The 19995-nt window shown below is 43.3% G+C and overlaps 1 protein-coding gene across 1 annotated transcript in view; it reads left to right on the top strand.

Moving 5' to 3' along the window:
* The window catches only part of GAP43 (growth associated protein 43), a 52155-nt gene that overhangs the window by 11754 nt on the left and 20406 nt on the right, over positions 1-19995 (top strand). The window contains exon 2 of the mRNA XM_068181110.1: positions 18345-18972. Within this exon, the coding sequence (XP_068037211.1) occupies positions 18345-18972 (628 nt within the window). The remainder of the gene's footprint in view (positions 1-18344; positions 18973-19995) is intronic.

Below are 19995 nucleotides of genomic sequence, written 5' to 3' on the forward strand. Positions count from 1 at the left end.
CAAGAGTCAAAGACAATCTTTTAATCTACATCAAACTTTGCTGGGCTTTTCCTGCTTGGACAAGAATTTTCTTGGTAGGGGTCTTCTTCAAATAGACACTGTGGCTTTTTAATTTATTTGTCTGATGAGATTAGAGGAATAAAGCTTTGAAAGTGCAAAGAATTTTGCAATCATTTAAGAGGTAACAGTTGCACCTTTATAATACAAAGGAGGAGAATGTTATGATTTCAAATGATGAAATTTCCTATTTTCTCCCTTTTTAGTTTACATTTAAAAGAAAAGATTAAACACCTTTATTAAGCATATATTTAGTTTTCAAAGTCAAACACTTAGTATACAGAAAATTAATTAAGGTTGGCTATCCATCTTTAATTTGTCTTCTCTCATGAATAGACATAAAAATGTGGCTCTCAATTATAAGATCAAACACTAGTACCTTTTTTTTTTCAATAGGATCCCTGTCTCTTTCAGTGCACAGAATGGAATACACTTAGGGACTGAATGAGTTTTGCCATAAACAAAGCTGATTTCTATAGGTCTCCTGTTGCATTTACTGCCAGTGATGAAGGTTATGTATTGAATTGGGCAGGGGGCTGTTCAAAAACAGAAGAATGGTCTCGTATTTTGGCAATTGAATACTGCCCTGAAGAACTAGGCTTTTTCCTGCCTCTTGTCACAAGTTCCTATGTGATATGAAAAGGCCACGTAAATGAGGTTTTCCATGGGTGGCCACTAATTGGTGTGTTCTTGTTTTCTGGATTCTCACTTTGAGACACCTGGGGTCTGATTTGCAGAAGTGCAGAGCTGGTATTGTGTGGAGGTTTGCTGTCAACACACACAAAGCTGGGGAAATACTAATCCGAGGCATCACGTACTGAGGATCCAAAATTTGTCATTGCTCTGGCCATTTTGATCTTAGCCTCTTTTTGTTTGATTTTAGTGTCTGTATAATAGAGATAACAACCCCACCTATTCCCCTGGGAGAGTATCCATTAAGGCTCGTGAAGCAATGAGATATTATGGCAAAATAGCAACACAGAGAAAGACCATGAAGAAATCAGTATTCTGACTTCAGTGATGGGTTTGAATGATGTGTAGCAAATAAGGCACTTTGCTGTGCTTGAAATTAGGATAACAGGAAAATACTGAATTGCTACCCACTCTGTGAGCTCTGTTCTTTGTAGTAGCTGAGGTGGGGAACACTTTAAAGGAAAAAAAAAGATACAATAAAGACTATTAAAAGGTATCTGCAGGAGGAAGTCATAGTGAGGTTTCAGAGGTAGTCTCCATTTTACATTTTCTGCTTCTGCCTTTAACATGTGCCCTGAAAGATGCTTGTAAGACAGGCTTTTTATGTAATACATGAGTCCCATTACTTTTGACTTGTGCCTGTGAATGATAGGTTGCAAAATAATTGAGAAAAAATGGGCCAAAGCTGTTATCACCGAAACTAGTACTACACTTTTCATTGATATTGGAGAGAAGATCTTTAAAAAAACAATCCTGGAACACTCTTGTTATTATTCCATTTGTAAGTGAAGAAACCAAGGCACAGAAGAAAGTGGAATAATCTGCTGCAGTAATTCTGCCTGTTTTCTCTTTATATAACCAATAGCTTTTAAACTAGCATTCACATCCCTTCTGAATGAATTAATCTAGAAAGGTCAGAAAAAGGATAGGTTTGTTCCTCTCTTCTTCCCCTCCCTTTTCCTCACCTGGAATAAACTGAGTAATGAAAATAATTTGTTTGCTTTATTTGCCAGTCATTTTTTCTTTGTGTCTGTGGGGTGGAACATATATCTGCCTATGGGACTCAGTGGGAGGATCTCATAAGGAAGAACTGACCCTGAAGTAGTGGAAGCAAGCAGGTCCGTGCTATCATAGGTCCTGTATTCTGAGCTTGTGCTCAGAAGTTCTGGGCTGTTGCCCTGGATGATCTCCAGGTGGGGAGGTTGTCCTCACAACAGGGTCTGGATCATAAGCTCCACACCAGGATGTGCTTAAGAAAGAGATCAGAGCCTTCAAATTGTGCTTAACAGGGAGCCTGAGAAGGGGCAAGAACCTTGGTGGTACGCTGTCATACACTTTTATTGATGAGAGCCTTCTCCAAATGTGAATATAATGTTGCTACTGTGGAGACCATGAATATTTGTATTTCCTTTCTCAAATCTCTGGTTTGTAAGATGGGACACAATTTTCTGGTCAGGCACAGGTGGGGAATTTTTCCTACCATGGCTACATATGCTAGCTGCTGCTGAACTGTTGTGTTGCCTCCTAAGCCTCTGTGTCCATGAATTATCTCCAGAAGAAAGTTATTTCCCCAAGGTGTGCACAAAGCACTGGTGCAGAGCTGACAGTCAAGACAGAGTGATCAGAAGAGATATTTCATGGAGGCAGTGAAGCTGGCCAAATGAGAAGGTCTTGTTCGCAGGTCTGGAGGAAGGACACTGTCCCTCTGCCACTTAAGAATGGAAATGGAGAGGCTGTCAGTGTAGGGAAGAAATAGACCATGTTGCCAAGTGAAACCGTGGTTGTCTCTCTGGGCCATACCTGATGCATATTTGCCGGGAAGGCAGTGGAAATGTAGACCTTGTGTTAGCTTTTGTGAGATGGTGGGGATTTTATAGTCCCTACTATTCCCAAGGCAGATAGCATTTTAGGCTAACCTTGCTGTCACGCTTGTGGAAATGTGCATGTTACAGCACAGAAATTGAGGAGGTGGCAGAAGAGGCACCAGATTACATCAGGAGATAGATTTATTGGAAGTATCTGTGATTGTGAGACTTCGCTGGCTTCTTATCCCTCTAGAAGGAGAAGCACTGACCGCAGCAGATAATACTGTAACTTGTAAGCACCTGCCCTGGAACTGAAGGGGCCTTACCAAGCTAAGGTCAGCCTTCCCATCTCACAAATTGTAGTAAGTAGCCCCACTGGCAGGGCTTGCTTCCTTCTCTTCCATGGTTCTGAACTGTCCCCGCAGAGGGCAAAGTGGGCTTCTTGTTGCTCTGCCTCATTATATCCACCCAGTTCCATCTTTCACATATGATTCATTTTTTCTCAGCTTCATGCATTATGGTATCATCAATGCTGATATCCCCAACCTGTAGTTTTTCAACTTCTCTTAGATACTTGCCTCTAAACTCTTCTTGCTGTCAGGTGCAGCAGACAGCAGAGGATGCTAAATACCTCTGAGGGGTACCATACCAAGCAGTTCTGCTCTTTGGAAATCCATTTGTGAAAGCTGAGCAGCACAGAAATGCCTGGAGAAGTTAATCAGAATTGGAGATAGGCACAGTTTTTTTAAAAGACACAAGCTTCAAGTACTGTGGTGTAAACAGAACGTCATTTTACTGCCAGTGGCAGTGAAATAGTGTTCAGTATACAGAGCATGGAAAGTGCTAAACAGGACTTCTGCCTTTCCTTTGCTCCACTTGTATCAATGCCCTGTGCTTCTGCCCTGCAGCAGCCCTGCTATTCCAGCTCTGATGTTCCAGGGTAGCTACAGAGCTGACAAAAACTAGGCAAGGGTGTAGCTGATCCTTTGAACAAAGTAATTCTCTGTTCAGTAGCTTTTTTATACATATTAAGTGATTAAATTTTTAGGGGGGTTTTCCCTGATGCAGTAATTGTGCATTCATTAAATTGCCAGATAAGATGTACTTTCTATTAATTCATTTTTTTGCTAAGAAAAACCCTTCATTTTCCACTGATAATCCTGCTTCACCTAAATCAAGGATGGACAACTTGTGGCTTTGGACCCAGAGGCAGATACTGAGTGATTGACTCAGTAACTCCCACAATAGAATCACAGAATCATTTAAGTTGGAAAAGACCTTTAAGATTGTCGAGTCCTACCTTTGTCTGATCAGCACCTTTTCAATGAAACCATGGCAATGAGTGCCACATCCAGTCACTTCTTGAACACCTCCAGGGATGGCGACTCCACCACCTCTCTGGACAGCCCATTCCAATCATGACATCCCTTCCTGTGAAGAAATCCTCCTCGTGTTAAACCTGGACCTCCCCTGGTGCAGCTTGGGGTTATGGAGATATATTGTATTACTACCAGCACACTGCTGATGCTATGAGTGCTTTTTATCCATATCTCCATGTGGGAGGAAGCCCCCAGGGGCTTCTGAGGCCAGCATCTTCCTACAAGCTCTGGGACTCAGCTGGACACTCGGCCTCATCCCATTCCACACTAGATGCTGGCACCCTGGGGAGCCATTGCTTGGGAGCAGCTTGTTGAAAAATCTCACACCTTGCCTAAGGGTAGTGGTTAGGGGCTTGACACCTCTTGGACATTTAAAGTTGTTTTGGGTTTTTTGGGGTTTGTTCTAAGATGTTGATGAAGCCAAGAGGTTTGAGCTCCCATGATGTAGTTAATTACATTTTAGAAAGTGAAATCTGGGTAAAAGTTGAATCATACCACATTATTGGGAGTGGAAATAGATTTAGATTTCAGCTGCAGCATGAGCTGATATATGTGTGATAACGACCATGGAGAAACTACGTTAGAAGAAAGTTATTAAAGATGCTAAGGGAAATATAAAAAGGCAAGCCAATACTAGGAACGTAGTTGTCTGTGCAATCTCAGTATGGTTTTCTCTTGTGAATGCATTTCAGTACACTTCTAATGACAGGAACACATTTTTCTCTTCAGGGATTCTGACCACATTCAGGTCACAGAATGGACAGTGCTCACTTAATGAGCAGTTATTCAATATTTTGAATTATCAAATAAGTCAGTGTGTGACCTCCAAAACTGTGTTTAATAATATTCAATCCTTGTTCTGAAATCAGAAATACAAATTTTCTCCTGAGCTGTCTTGTGATTCTGAGCACATCCCTGATATCACTTAGTAAATATTTGCAACACCCATGTGAGATAACTGAGTATTTTTACCCCATTTTTGCAGGTGGACAGCTGAGGCACAAAGAGTTTGGTCAGCAGGATGCCCTAAATTTTATGTCCTGGATTTCAGAAACAGAGGGCCTGACCTTTATTCATAGTTTTTGTTTTCAGTTTCACATATCTGAAAACATCTCCCATTACTGTCAGCTGCAGCTCTCAGTGCTCAGCACAGCTCCAAACGAGACTCAAGGTGTCTGAAGTCAGCTACTCGGAGATGCAGAACTTGTCACTTGGAATGACCCCATGAAAAGCACAGGCCAGGATAACAGAGGAATCAGCAGCAAAGGTGGGGCAGAGGTGAAGAACAGCCATCTGTTAGCTGCCCTAACCCTGGGATCCTCTGTTCTCCTTTGCCAAACTTCTCCCTCCTGCATTTTAACTTTCAACTTCCAATTGCAAAAACTAGGACCAAGATTTTAGTGTAATCCCTTTATACCCCTGAGTTTCCTAATCTCCAAATATCCAGATTTCCTACTAATGCTTTAAGTCTTCTTTAAGCTACTTTGTTTTACTTTGCAATCTCGCAGCAGATATTTACAAGCCTTTTTCTAAACAGTGGCAGGGTGGTATTAGGTAATTTACAGAACTGCTCTAACAAATAAGATTTATATAGGCAGGAGCCTAGCAGGATTTTCAGAGAGCCTTGGTGCCTAATTCACACTGGTTTCAATAGGATTAAGGCAATGAGGCATTTGTTAAGATCCCACCATTCATTCCTTAAAACCTGGCCCTTTAATTCTCATTTGAATCAAGTTTATAGGGAACCACTAGAGCTAAAGCATAGGAATGTATACTAAAATGTTAATAATTCATGGTAAAGTTCTGTGACAGTACAATCTGTAAAGCAGGCATCTTGGGGGAATGTGTTATATTTTCTTCAGGCTTCAAAATAATTGCTTCTGCAACCAAAGGAAATTACATGTAGAAACTTTTTTCTCTGCTTTGCACTGAAATCAAAATGTTAGTCACCTGAAAGCCCCAGCTGGTGCAATTCTACATGAGTATCCTCAGATATTCTAAGATTCTGAAAACTTAATGGCTGGTTTGAGAGAGTACAGAAAGTGTTTGTGCATTCATAACTCATTCTTTCTGGAAAGAATCAAGTGAGTTGTTGAATTTAATTTGTTTGAAAGTATTCTCTATTTAGGATTAATTTCTGATTTAATTTCAGTAGTGTTTAATAAATTCAATATGCAGACTGACTTCAGGCAGTGTATTCATTGCAATTTGCTCACTTACTCCATTATGTTTATACATATGTGTGTGTTTGTGATATGCAGTTGGTGATAGTTGTACCATATAATTTCCTCCCCCAACTGGGAAGGAGGGAAAAGAAATAGTTACCAAAAAAGAAATTAAAAAAAAAAAGAAAATTAAAAAAAAAAGAAAATAAAAGAAAACACTATACTCCTGGGATAAAATTTTAGATAGATAATCATTCACTATGATGGAATTTTCATGATTTTTGCATTGTTTCTATTTTCCTGACAGAGGGACCAGTTCATATGAAAAGTATAGTACAAAAAGTGACGTGATCTGGCCACATAGTGTAGACATTTGCATACCATAATCTGGGTTGTTTGAGCAGACCTATGAGTTGCTTGACTCCAAAGATGTGTCTTATGAACAATTTGGTAATTTTATTGTTAATGGGTCAATAAATTTATCTGGCAAGAACCAGCCTTGTCCTGTGACTTCCTAAAGAAGCAGAATCGTGACCTTCTACCAAAAAATAGCACTATATTTAGGTGGTGCTAGGGGAAATAAGCTGGCTGCTGTAGTATCTGAATTGTTTTTCCTCTTTAAACCAGTGTGCTCCCTATGCCCTTTCAACACACTCCCATTGTCTTGTCTCCCATTGCTTGTTTAATTGCTTCCTTTCCGACACCACAAGGGAGATCCATCCCAAGGATGTAGAAATAATAATGGTTTTCAGTGTTATAAATCCTCATACATTTGGTTTTTCTTAGAGTGGGTACCTCTTCCTTCATCTGGGAGGAAGGATAAGAGCCCTGATGGAAACTCTTGGACAACCATTGATGAGGATTTGACATTCTTCTATTTCCTCTTACTTTTCTTGGCTGCTCCAGCTGCTTGAAATCCTCAGAAAACTCCTAAATGTGCTGAATAGTACTTGAGGGGAACTGTCAGGAAATGGAGAAGTCAGACTCAGGCCAGTGTTAGCAATCCATGTGTGGATTGCTAATTATCTATAGGACATGGCCATTCATAAGTTCCTTTAAGCTTTTTTTCCCTTTCTTCATCCCCAAGTGCTTAGCTATTTTCAGCTCCACCTATTTTAATGGCAGCAGCTATTCCTCCTGCCTTTGGGAGTCTGATCCACAGATTGATTTATTTTGAGCTATATTGCTAATTACTATTTTTGTAAGTATAGTGTTTCATTATTCATTAAAGCTGGGGAGACATTTTAGTAATTTCTAAATAGAACAAATGTAAATTCAGTAATCAAGTAAGATCTCTGGTTAGGGTTTAAGAGGGCTAGGAGGAGTGTTCGGACATAGGAGCTGGTATGAAAAATGAGAGCTATTGATATGTGAAGGAGTGTTACTAAGAAAGCAGAAACAAATTAATGTTGTCATGGACGAGATGCAGGGACTGGCTGAAATGCTGGGAGGAATTTTTTAGTTCACCAAAGGAATAAACAGTCACAGGAACCCAGAGAGTCATTATTTGGGGCAAATGTCCAGAGACTGGTAAAAAGCACTCCTGCACGGTGCATGAACAAAACCAGCCCTGCTGCACTGTACAGGGAGGGTCTAGAGGACCCCGGAGATTTTCAATTATTTTCTCTTTAGTGTGTGACAAAGCCACTCAGTGTGAACTGGCCCTTACTATGAGAAAAGGAAACACTGTCCATTTTCTGGTGTTAGATCAGCTGCGCAAGCTTCCCAGTGCTTTCTGTCTGGATTTGCATGTGTTCGGAGGGAAGAAGGTTCCTATTCCAGAAACCAATTAAGTCCTTCTCAGGATGAAAACCCTATTTCCATATCCCACCTGCATCAGAGTAAAAAGATGTGGAACTAGCTCTGTGCACTCTGCCTGCCCAGCCATTGTAGGAGTCCTTACCAGGGTCCCTTTTCCCTCAGCTTCTCTGCCAGGGGGCCTCTGAGTAAAGCCCCCCCACAGGTTGGGCTCCAGGGGTTTCTGGATGTAGAGTACAGTTCTGCTAGAGATGCACCAGTTGCAGAGTCATCTGAACTGTGTGCCTGGGGAAAAGACATTGTGATATGCAGTGCTTTGAGGCTACTGACATGCTTCCTGACCGAAGGATGAAAAAAAAAAAAACTAGAAGACCTTATGATCAAGAGACTAAATACTTATTGAAGCCCTTTTTAAATAACAACTTTAAAATGGAAGCTTGGGTGGTGAAAAAATGGAAATAAATAACAGTTGTCCTGCATCAGGAAGATTATGAGAAGATCTGGATGACTATTTAAACGTGCCTGTGATATACTAGCCCTTGTAAGTGGTGGATCCAAAGACTTTTTCCAAGGGCTTTTTCTCTAGCACATCTATTCAACATGTTCCCTTTGGCCGGGGGTCTTTATAGCACTAAAATAGCAGGGTCCACAAAGGGGTTTTTGCAGCAGGCACTTCAGGCTTGCCTCCCCCTCCCCCCTTTTCAAGAGGGTTGAATACAGTAAAGGAGCAAAGGAGGAAACAAAATGGCTCAAAGCCACATGTGCATTTCCCATAGCTCAGTGCCAGGGTCTAGAAAAAATTATTAAGCCCTGGGGTTACTGAGTCTTGTGTTCAGGATCTTCCCAGTCAAAACCATGCCTGTACTCTGGTGACAACCCACCTGAAGAAGGGAGAGAGGAGGGGGGTGTGGCACAACATTATGCCCTTGGGACTGTGCCACTCAGGAGTGACAGTGGCAATCACAGGCCTGATTTATCAGTTTTACAGACCTTGGGAAGCACTGGAGTTACACAAATCAGTCATGGTCTCAGGCAGTCAAGCCCAGATTCTTGTGTGAAAGAAGCTGTGTCATACACGTCCCCTCTGGAGACCTTTTCAGGTTCTGGCAGACACTTAAGCCCGCTTTTAGGATGTTCTCATCCTGCACTGACAGGAGGAAGTAGACTAGAGCAGGGCTTAAATATTGCACAATGCTTTACTGAGCTACACACCATTCATTTGAGGTTCTTGCAGCACTACAAATACTAATTTAATTATGTTCAGAGTCCTTCTGGAACTTAACAATGTCTCCATTTGTAAGTTGTTTGGAGCAGTGGACCACAGAGATCTTGTAAAAATTATCCCTAGCAAAATGTCACTGGAATCAATGAAATGAAACTCCACTTTCATCATCTGACATTGGTTTTGGCACTGGACTTCAAATAAGATTACTGTTCAACTGTTAATCAGTAAATAAGTTGGAATAGAAGGAATAGAAAAAATGGTCTGGATCTTCTCACGCTTTTCTTTGAGTCAGCAGTATGTAAGAGCTCATAGTGGGACCAGTAACTTGTCTCCTGTATTTGACATGTTTAAAGTAGGTCTAACTCTTCCTGTTTTCAGCTGTAGTAGTGCCTAAGCAGGGAGGAGATATGGATATCTCTCCTTCTCTTCTTCTACTTTAAACATGTATGAGAAATGAACAGTAAATGTAGGCCAAGAATAATTTCACATAAGGTTTTCTGTAAGGTCTCTGGCATTGAAGACAGAGTTGCTGTGAAGAATTCAGATTCATAAGATGGGTCTGTGTCTTACCCACTGCTTGTGGTGAATTCATATACAGGCTGTCACGACAGTCCTGTCAGAAACCTTGTAGAAGATCTGTGGGGCAAATATCAACACTGGTGCCCCTGAAGTAAAGGTGGGTGGAGACATTGGCCAGGGCAAGCCAGGGGATGCATAAGGGCAATCTCTGGGTCAGTCAAGTCCCAATGGGCATGACAATCCACAACACAAATCAATAAACTGAACTTCCATGAAGATCAGATCCAGACTCAACACCCTCATTCTCTGCCTTCCAGCAGTTAGGCTGATATCCTGTCTTGTGAAATTAAGGCTGGTGTTAACAAGGTCAGGAAATCCTGTGGAGGAAGAAGCAGAGCCAGTAGGGCTACTTCTGGCTGGTTAAGGACAGGCCATGCCAGTGAGACCTGTTGAATCCATAGAACCAGCAGCTAATAAAAAGCCAGCTACCCCAGTGAGAAGAGAGAGTCTATACTGATAGGTAGAAGCTTTCGCAATGGATTGCTGCACTTTGGGGACACAATATCATGGTACACACAGAGTTCAGCTCTTCCTCGGAGTTGTGGGATTGGTCTATCTGGAACTACAGCTGAAGAGGCTATGGAAGAGTATATCTTAGGCAAAGCTGTTTTAAAGCCAGTTTGTCAAACTGTGTAGACCTACAACTCTGTTTTTTTTTTGGTTTTGCTAAGGGCAGATCTGATGATTCAAAAGATTGTATGGTGCTCCTCAGTGGATGGGGAAGCTGTTGGCTAAAGGTGATGCTTGGGGCTAGGCTCTCTTTCAAGACTGGAAAAACAAAAGACAAAGGTCTGACCAGTAGGTTAATGGAACAGTAAGAAAGACCCTACTTACTGTACTGGCCTTGCTAGATCCTAATCAAAAATCCTGTTTCTGCTTTCTTCAGCTCACCATGAAATTTCAGCTGGGATACACACCTTTGTCCCTCCTGAAGTTTAATTGCTGTGTGTGACTGAAGGCACAGGTGGCAGCCACAGGGTTTCACCCTGGCCATAGCTGCAGTTCAGGAGAAGAAACACATTTTCTTCTATATGCAGGTGCTTGGTATGGAGCAGTGGTGGTGTCACAAAGGGCAAGTCCTGCCTGACTGACCTAGTGGTTTTCTGTGATGGAGTGACTACTCCAGTGAGCAGGGGAAGGGCTACAGATGTCACCATTTGGACTTCTGCAAGGCCATTAACATGGTCCCCAATGACATCTTTCTCTCTAAACTGGAGAGATTGATTTGATGGGAGGACGCTTTGGTGGGTGAGGAATTGATTAGACAGTTAACTCCAGAGGGTAGCAGTCAACAACTTGAAGCCCCTGTAGACACTGAAGACAAGTGGTGATCTTTAGGGGTCTATATGGGGACCAGTGCTATTTAATGTCTTCCTCAGTGACAGAGGCAGTGGGATCAAGTGCACCATCAGCATATTTGCAGACAACACCAAGCTGAGTGCTGTTCACAGGCCTGAAGGATGGGATGCCCTGTGTTGCCATGGAGGGAATGGGGTAGAAGCAGGACATAAGCTTCTGCTTCCTATGGAGATCATTCTGGAGACCTTGCATAAGCCTGGACTCTGGGGAATCTCAGCAGCTGTCTGCCCAAGATCTCAGGGGAGCAAGTCTGAGCAGGAAATTAGCCTCTGTACCCTGGGTGCAGCTAGATCAGAAGCAAATGTGTCCAGCTCTCATAGGGACAGGCACTCTGAGCCACCAGAGGCTATATAACAATTCCCTAAAAAATTTTGTCCAGTCCAAAACTAAAAAAAAAAGGGGCAAAAAAAAAAAAACAGACTGGGAGAGAAAATGTAGGGAAGGAGAGACATTTATAATTCTGGGTTTCATTACCTGCTCATAGTCAGCAGACTGTGGTTTCAGAGTCTGAAGATGCTACTTCAAAATAGTCCACATAGCAGCAACCATCATTGCCCAAACTGCCCCAAACCCAACAAAACAAACCACATAGTTTGAGCTTAAAAAGGTAAAATTTCTCTTCAGTCCAGTGACATGCAAGCTTGCATTTCTATCTAAGCACATCTGCATAAAAATAATCTGTTCTTTAAATGGACTTTTCTAATCAAATCATAATTCAAAGGAAACTTTCCACCGGGTCCTTTTGCTGAATTTCTTCAATGTGGGCTATTTTGGTAGTAGTGATGTACACTGTCAGCTTGGATACTTTCCTGCTTCCTTTCTAGGCTTTGATCCCTCAATTTGAATGCCTGTTGACTGGTTCCTTCTGGAGTGACACAAGTATTTCCCTCCAGAAAGGAGACCAGACACAACTGACAGTACAGTATGCACTAGGATCCAATCTCAGACAAGGGCATAGATGTTGATTGTGCCAAACCCTCAACAGCTTCAACACAGTCCCCACAGACCTTGTGGCCTGGAGTGCCCTCATACACTTTGGCCACACCCCAGGGTATACACACACCCTTGGCATGAACTGTAAAAGCACCACCTTCTCAAGTTCCAACTCAGTCCTGTCTCTGAGGCTCTGGGTGCTTTAAATTGAAAGATGAGTGAGTGCAGCTGTGCCCCACAACTACCAAAGTCCTCCATAGAGCCCAGACCAGACCCAAGGCAAGTGTTTCCCCCTGTGAGCTTCTCTGCTCCAGAAACATGAACATCATCCTGAACATCAACCTCTTTATGTCCCCTTCAGGGGCAAGGCTCTACTTTCACCCAGCCTACAAAGGCAATATAAGCAGTAGTGAGTGCCTTTTTCCATTTAATTCCTGGAGCTGTTGGAGCTTCAGGGTGGTAGAGAACACTGTGGTTGACCACCAGCTTAAGAGAAACAGGGTGACAGACAGAAGGGAGAGTCACAAAACAGGTGAAGAGAGTATAGATTTATTGAGAAGGCTCACTAGAAATATCTAAATGGTTTTAGCTTAGATTGTCTTCTACCTCTCTTTGCAGCCACTGTACATGAGTGAATAACATCCATCCATCTGCCTGACTGTCATCTTATTTTAATCTAGCCACCATAAAATAGAGGGGAATTTTCCTACATATGGGAGGATCTTGTGGAAACCCCATTGTTAGAGAATTTGAAACTGGAGAGCTGAAACCCTGCTAGTTATACCCTGGGAAACAATCCTGCATAGGCCTTCAGAGGGATGAATTAACCTTTTCTTTCTCAAGGGTGTTTTACCCACCATCACCATAGTCATCCTGGGAGAATAAAGGAACTCTGTTTGTTTCCTCGCCTTGAAGACAGGTTGTGGTGACAGGTGCCATCCTCTAGCCAGGTGTCTTCACACCATTTAACTGGGTTTAAAAAAGCTGTTCTGTGTGCTAAATTGCTTCCTCACTTCCCAAAGCGTGAAAGCCTTTTCTCTCTTTCACGTGTCCGTGCTTCGCTCCTTCTGGGGAGACAGCTGGTCTTTTTTTTTTAATACATTCTGCTCCTTAAATGCCGTCTCTGAGACAAATCAGGTCATGTGGAGCCAAGCCCATGAAAAATGCTGAGGTGACTCAATCCTGGGAAATCATTGGGAGTTGGGTGTCTAAATTTATTTGTGAGTCCAAGTGGCCTTGAGTAACATCAGTAAGAAGATACATTGTGTTCAAGTCAGGAACAGAGCATGGGCTGAGATGCCTCTTAACCCCAAATAGCACAGGTATTTGGGTGATTCAGCACTAGTTCACCCAAATAACTGAAGGAAAGGTTTCCACAGGTACTTTAGCACGGGTGTCATGAGAAAAGAATGACTTTGGGCCCTTATTCCTTTATGTGGAGAGCACAGTTTTTTTTTGTTGTTGTTTTTTTTTTTTTTTTTTTTTTTTTCCCAATAATATTCATATATCATATTTCCCTTGGGTGAAATGGGTGAAGTGTGTTCTTGATAAGTGTCAATGGTCCTATGGATGTCCAGGCTCTGGCCACTATTGATGCCTTGTCTGGTGAAAAGTGTGTAAGTCCTAAATCTGGGCTCCCAGCACACCATTTTCAAAATACTGGCAGATGGACACATGTACCAAAGGGCTTTGGGATTTGGTGTCACGTTGAAGAGGAGCTCCTAACTAAGGACAGAAAGGAGCAGGACACCAGGGTGATGGCTGAGCATATAGCAGCCTGATGCTAGGTTGAATGTTAAGGAGGTTGATACATGCTATATATTGGAGGGCAGAGAAAACACCAGGAGAAGGAGAGCTAGAGAGAGAAGCAGGGGAAGTTGTGTCATATTCAAACATCTTTCAGTGAAACAGTAAGTTCTTTTTTGGTCTCTCCACCCCAGCATTCAGAATACAAAACAATGTGATTATTTTTTCCAAGAAAAGGCAATGAGGTACACCATGAGAGACAAGTGGACTAACAGCAAGCAAGGACCAAAGCACTCAGTCCTCTCTCCTTTCTTTGACTATATGTAGCTGCAAACATGTGGAACATCTAGAAAACGCCTAGGTTCTCCATTTCTCCTTTCCTGAAGTACCAGCACAGGAGACATTTAAAAAGGTCTGGGGGTTATAGTAATACTTCCTTAATTCTTTGCCATAATTTGACACCACCCACCCCCCCTCAGCCCCCCCCATAAGCTGTGAGTTTAGAGATGGAAGGTGTAAAAATAGCCAGATATTAGAAATCTTGTCATGGCTCCAGGAAATTTCTACATTCCTGGTACCTAAGAATTAACCTCTGCCCTATCTGCGATTTAGCATTAATTTATCTCCTACTCTCTCACCTACATGATGGCAAGGAAATTTTCACTTACAGGAACAGTCTGCATGGGAAGGGATGTCCTAGAAACCTGGAGGTGTGGCAGACAAGCAGATGGAGATGGTGAGAGGATCATCCCTCTCGGCCTGGAAAGATGCTGTGGGCTGTGTAGATAGAGACATAAATGTGTGTTTCATAAAGGCAGAGCTTTTTGGCTTCATTGGGTGTGTGAGGATAGTCTAAATTAAAAAATGGACGTTTGACTATGTCCTTTTATAGATCTGTTTAGCTCTTCATCCACTGCCTCAGTGATACCATTTTGCCATTACAGGATCTATGATTTATTTAAAACTAAATGAAACAGAGGACATTTGCTCTGTGTAAAATGGCAATACATTGCATGTACCCTAACAGTATCATGAATATGTCAGTATTAAGAATTGGTTGAGTTTACTTTACACATAAATGTGTAAATGAAGGGGAGGGAGGTGATGGAATACTAATATCTGAAACTTATCCCTACCAGACATGATTCCTGACTGAGAACTCTAGATTCCATGCAAACACTAGTAATAAGAGTTACTTTATTCTAGCCACAATACTACAGCCAAGATGTCATGAATGCCTGGGAGATAGATAAGACAGACAGATTTCTTGTTTTCCACTGAGATGGTTTTGAATACATCCTGGCAGGGCTGACTCACTCTTTTAGCTTTCCAAGGAAGACAAATTGCTTTCCAGGAGCTTCTGCTGTATACAGGTTATTTTTGAGCGCTTCCTTAATTAAGGTTTATCTGCTGTGCACATAATTCACAGATGAAAAGCCCTTGGGGCTTTTTTTTTGTGTGAACAGAAGTTTCCCCCTGAACAACCTGTTTCTCACCCAACCCATTGTTATACAACATGGCACACATTCTTTATGGATACCGTGTCCTACCCCAGACATAGCTGCAGGCCACTAGCCTGGAAAAAAAAGTAATTTCAAATGCCTGGGATGCTTTACTGGGGAAGGACTGAATAGAAACAGGATTCCTGAGGGCCACAGTTGGCAAAGACAAACTATTAGTACATTTCTTTCATACAGGATCTTGAACTCCACCTCTGCCCCAGTCTCATGTTTCATACGTTTTGTATCTGAAATTATGCTGAAAGCACCCTACTGGAAATACATTTTGCATTTGCACAATTTGGGATCTGGCAAGGACTCAATTGGATGTCATCCCAACTGGGAGAAGAGGACAATGATGTCACTGGAATAGCAAAGGAGCCTTTTAGCACCTGTAGGTGCAGGTGGGAGGTTTTGGTCTGGCCTACCTGGAGAGAAGTGCTCTCCCATCCCCTGCCAGGTCAGGGACTGACAGGGATACAGGGCCACCCACCCCTGTGCCTTACTGTGCCCTGGGCTTTGGCTAACAGGGGAAGGAGATAAACCTTTACAGGGCTGCATAGCCTAGGTAACAGGGCAGCTCCCCAGAGTCAGAAAGTCAGGCATGCAGCAGTCCACGACCTGTAATAGCCATCTTGGTTGGTGTGGGAAGTATGTGGCATGTGAGAGCAACAAGGTCTGTGGCAAGAAAGATCTCCCTTCAGTCAATGTTTCTTATTTGTCCAAGGGTTAACAATTTGGTCACATTCATTAACGACTTCACAGGAATCAGGCAGGGGGACTGGACCCTTAAGGCCTCGTAGTTATGTCTAAATTGTCCAGTCTCCCAGTCTTGCTGTTGTTTTTGAGACTAGCCTCAGTCCTTGGGGAGGAGTCAAAGCTACAGCATTTAAGTGTCCTACAGTTCTCTGAAGGAGTACCAGTCTATTTTCACGTTGCTGTGGCGACGGTGTAATGCTGGCATATCCAAGATCTCCTTAAACCAGCTAGTTCAGGTATTAGCAGTTAGGTTGCCACAGCAACACAGGACTTACTGCAAGCTACAAAACTTGTCTAAGGAACAGGATGGATGAGCCTGTGTGAAGCTCTGCACTATCTGGATAGTTCAAACATACTTCCAATTTGTTTCCACCTCCTTGTGCTGAAGTAGGCTGAAAATCTTACCCAGATGCTAAATAACAGTGTTGAGCTAGCTATGCAAGACACACAAGAATGGTTGCAGCCTGCTGGTGCCTGTATTGTCTTTCCATGTAACCATCACCTGCTCTCTGACAAGCTGAGACAAACATGAAAAGCCCACGTTCTATACTGTGTCATTTAATGCATTTGAGGAAATGTAGACATAATGCTCACCCTGTGATTGGTGCAACAACCATCTTGTCCCTGGGCATGGTCAGGAGCAGAAAAACTCCTTGAGCAGAATTCTGTGTATATTTTTTCACAGCCTTTTTCATCCCCTACATAAGCATCCTGTGCCCCTCCTATCTCACTTCCCGCTGTATACAGACCCATCCACATCCCTGCACAGCTGTGTGGGGTGGTGATTTTCCTTGATGATTTGGGGCTGCTCACTCCTTGGCCACCAGAGCCACTTAAGGAATGATGAGCACCAGTGCTAGGGTGAGGCATCTGTGCTCACTGGAGACCCAGTGGGACATAGTGGGTACCACCTCTGGCATGGCAGTGGACACCATATTGGTTCCCTGGCTGAGCATCGCTCCCATGTGTGCTTGACCCTGTCTTGTGCTGTGGAAAGTCTGTTTCCCAGGAATTGCTGCTGCTGTGGCCACTCTTCTTTCCCCCTCTTCACAATCATGATGTTTCCAGTGGCACATTTGCACATTGCAATGGCTTCTTCTCCCTTCTTGCTGCCACACTTTTACTGAATGTGTTTGTAGGTTGTCCTCTCTTTCTTCTGGTCTGGAGCCTTTTCCCAGATGGCACATCCCAGCTGCAAGGGCCAAAGGAGTGGTTCCCTCTTTCCACACAGGAATAAATGCTTCTATCTTTCCCAGTCAGATTGTTTTCTTTGTTTTGTGACCCGAGCCAGTGTTGGAAACCAGGTGCAGACAGCAAAGAGGCTAGTGGCTCTGCTTCCAAGTAGGTCTTCTGAATCCTTCCCCATGGGACTATTAATAGAACAGTATTCTTTCATCAGTATGCTGCTGAGTTGTTACTTGCCCAAGGCCTGTTAAATTATTGGGGTGAAGCGTGGTCTGTCCTGTTACTTCAGTGAAGGTTTATAAGCTGAGCATTATCTCTCTGCAGCAGACCAGCATGAGGCACAGGCTCTGTTTGGTCCCATTTAAGACTTTAATGAACGATTTAAGTGTAAAAAACACAGGGAATGTCTGTTCTTTGTTATAAGGCTGAATTCCCCCCAATAGTCAGAGAAATAATAATAGTCAGCTGAAATTGGAAAGAGTGATAATAATCTGCCTATTAATCCTTCAGTGAACCCATGAGTGGAGAGGAAAGGCAAAGCGCTTGGAGCGCTTGCAGGCAGGGAGTTTGTGTGGAGTACATCCTGTGAATATCCGTGCGTGTCTGACAGCACGGAACTGCGGCGGGGTGCGCAGCAATCCTATTCTCTGCTGGCAATCCTGAGCCGAAAAGCTATAAAAGACAAAACACTTGGTGTCATTAGAGTCACACACCTGCGAAACAAGGAGACATTTAAAAGAAACACCGACTTGAAAGCAGAGGTGGATTTGGAAGGACTGTGAAAATCTCCCTCAGGAGAGTGTTTTGAAAATGAGTAGGGGAAAAAAATTGGTATATTTCAAAATGAATGGGAAAATAAATCATGGCAATAGAGACAAGCCAGCTGGTGAAAGCCTTTCCACACAGCCAAGATGCTCTCAGCACTGCTGACAGAGATGATGAGGTGCTTTAAATTTCTATTACAAATCTCTGGCTGGAGGTTTGGCTAGAGACCTATGTTCTGTCCAGCCTTAGGATGAAATTAGGGCTACCTGGCTCCAAACCCATACCAAATGGAAAGGCTGTTTTGAAACTTTTCATGGGTTAGCAGGAGAGGAAAGTGGGATATTCTCAATAAAATTAGAGCATCTGCTACAACTGAAGATATCTAAACTTATCTCCCTCTTTTCTCCTCTGCCCTTCTCCCTTGTTCTTCTTCAAAGGTTGAAAAAAATGAGGACGGAGACCAAAAGATCGAGCAAGATGGCATCAAACCAGAAGATAAAGCCCATAAGGCAGCCACCAAAATCCAAGCCAGCTTCCGCGGACACATAACAAGGAAAAAGCTCAAGGGAGAGAAGAAGGGAGATGCCCCAGCATCTGAGACTGATGCCGCCGACAAGAAGGAGGAAGGCCTTGCTGGCGGAGCGGCCGAGAACAAAGAAAGCGAGGCTCCTGCTGCCACAGAACCAGCCGCCGCTGACAGTGCCCAGCAGGAGGAGGGCAGCAAAGACAGCAGCGCGCCAGTGGAGGAGAAAAAAGGAGATGGAGCCGCCGACACGGGCTCAGAGCAGCCAGCCCCACAGGCTGCCACTCCTGCTGCCTCCTCAGAGGAAAAGACCACTGCTGCCACTGCCCCCGAAAGGGAAAGTGCCACTAAAGCTTCCACTGATAACTCGCCGTCCTTGAAGGCTGACGAAGCCCAAGACAAAGAGGAGCCTAAACAAGCCGACGTGCCTGCTGCTGACACCACTGCCACCACCACCCCTGCTGCAGAGGATGCTACTGCCAAGGCAACAGCGCAACCCCAAATGGAGACAGTGGAGAGCAGCCAAACCGAAGAGAAGACAGGTGAGTGAGTACCTCACTAAGGAACGGGCCTCTCCAGGGTCTCCTGGGAACAAGAGCTGGTGTGGGGACTAGATTAAGAGATAACAAGGGAATCCCCTTGCTAGTTTTTTGGGGTGGGGAAGATTAATTTCTTGCTTAACACCCTCTTTCTTGCTTCCAATCAGCTTTTGGAAATACTGCAGCTCCTGCTGAGGTTCCTGTTCCTCTAGATGGAGGTGCCACCAGCCCTTTATTCCGTGGTGGCAGGAGAGTGTCTGCCAGCTGGGAGGCTTGGAGGTAGAGCTCCCCAAGCTCTGCATATGCTGAGAATAGTGATGAACCTTTTCAGTCACACTAGCACAGACAGCTCCAGTGGGGCAACTTGGCCAGGTTATTGGAGGCTTCCAGCTTTAGCTGAAAGTCTCACAAGGCAAAGCGCTCCCATACCTCAGGAGACCTTGCTGGTGGGATGGTCATGGAGTCAAAAGGGTCCTTCTTCCATCTGCTTCTGTATGGATGAGATTCTTAGTACACCTACATCCTAGTCAGGAACATCTTATAAGCAGTGGTTATAGTTTCATCCACACCCATACTTGTAGGGTTTCTACTTGGAGTACCCCATACCAGGCAAGCTTGCATGAAGCTTTTAGATGTGTCAGCTAATTCAGACATGGGTAGCAAGAGAATCAGACAGGAAAGGAAAGATTTATGGCCCTGACAGCTCAGTGAGTGAGGACAAAAGAGAAGAAGTCCTTTAGGAGGTGAAGAACTCCTCTAGAGAGAAGTCACTCTAGGAGGTGTTTTCAATTCCTCACTGTTGACTGAATGCAAGTCTGCTTGACCAGTTCCCCTGGGAAGGGGTGAAGAGTTTTGAGAGGCAAAAGTGGGCATTTTTTGATAAACCTATAATGTTTACAAACCATAAAGAAGAATTTATTGTAAATTATGATGCTGAGCTGAGTAGAAAATGCATCAAAGATCTGAGGATATTTTTCTCTCTTGTTCTTGACCTTTCTTATTTTATCAAAGAAATAGAACATAAAC

This window comes from Anomalospiza imberbis, chromosome 2 (assembly GCF_031753505.1).
Source record: "Anomalospiza imberbis isolate Cuckoo-Finch-1a 21T00152 chromosome 2, ASM3175350v1, whole genome shotgun sequence".
Taxonomy (NCBI): Eukaryota; Metazoa; Chordata; class Aves; order Passeriformes; family Viduidae; genus Anomalospiza; species Anomalospiza imberbis.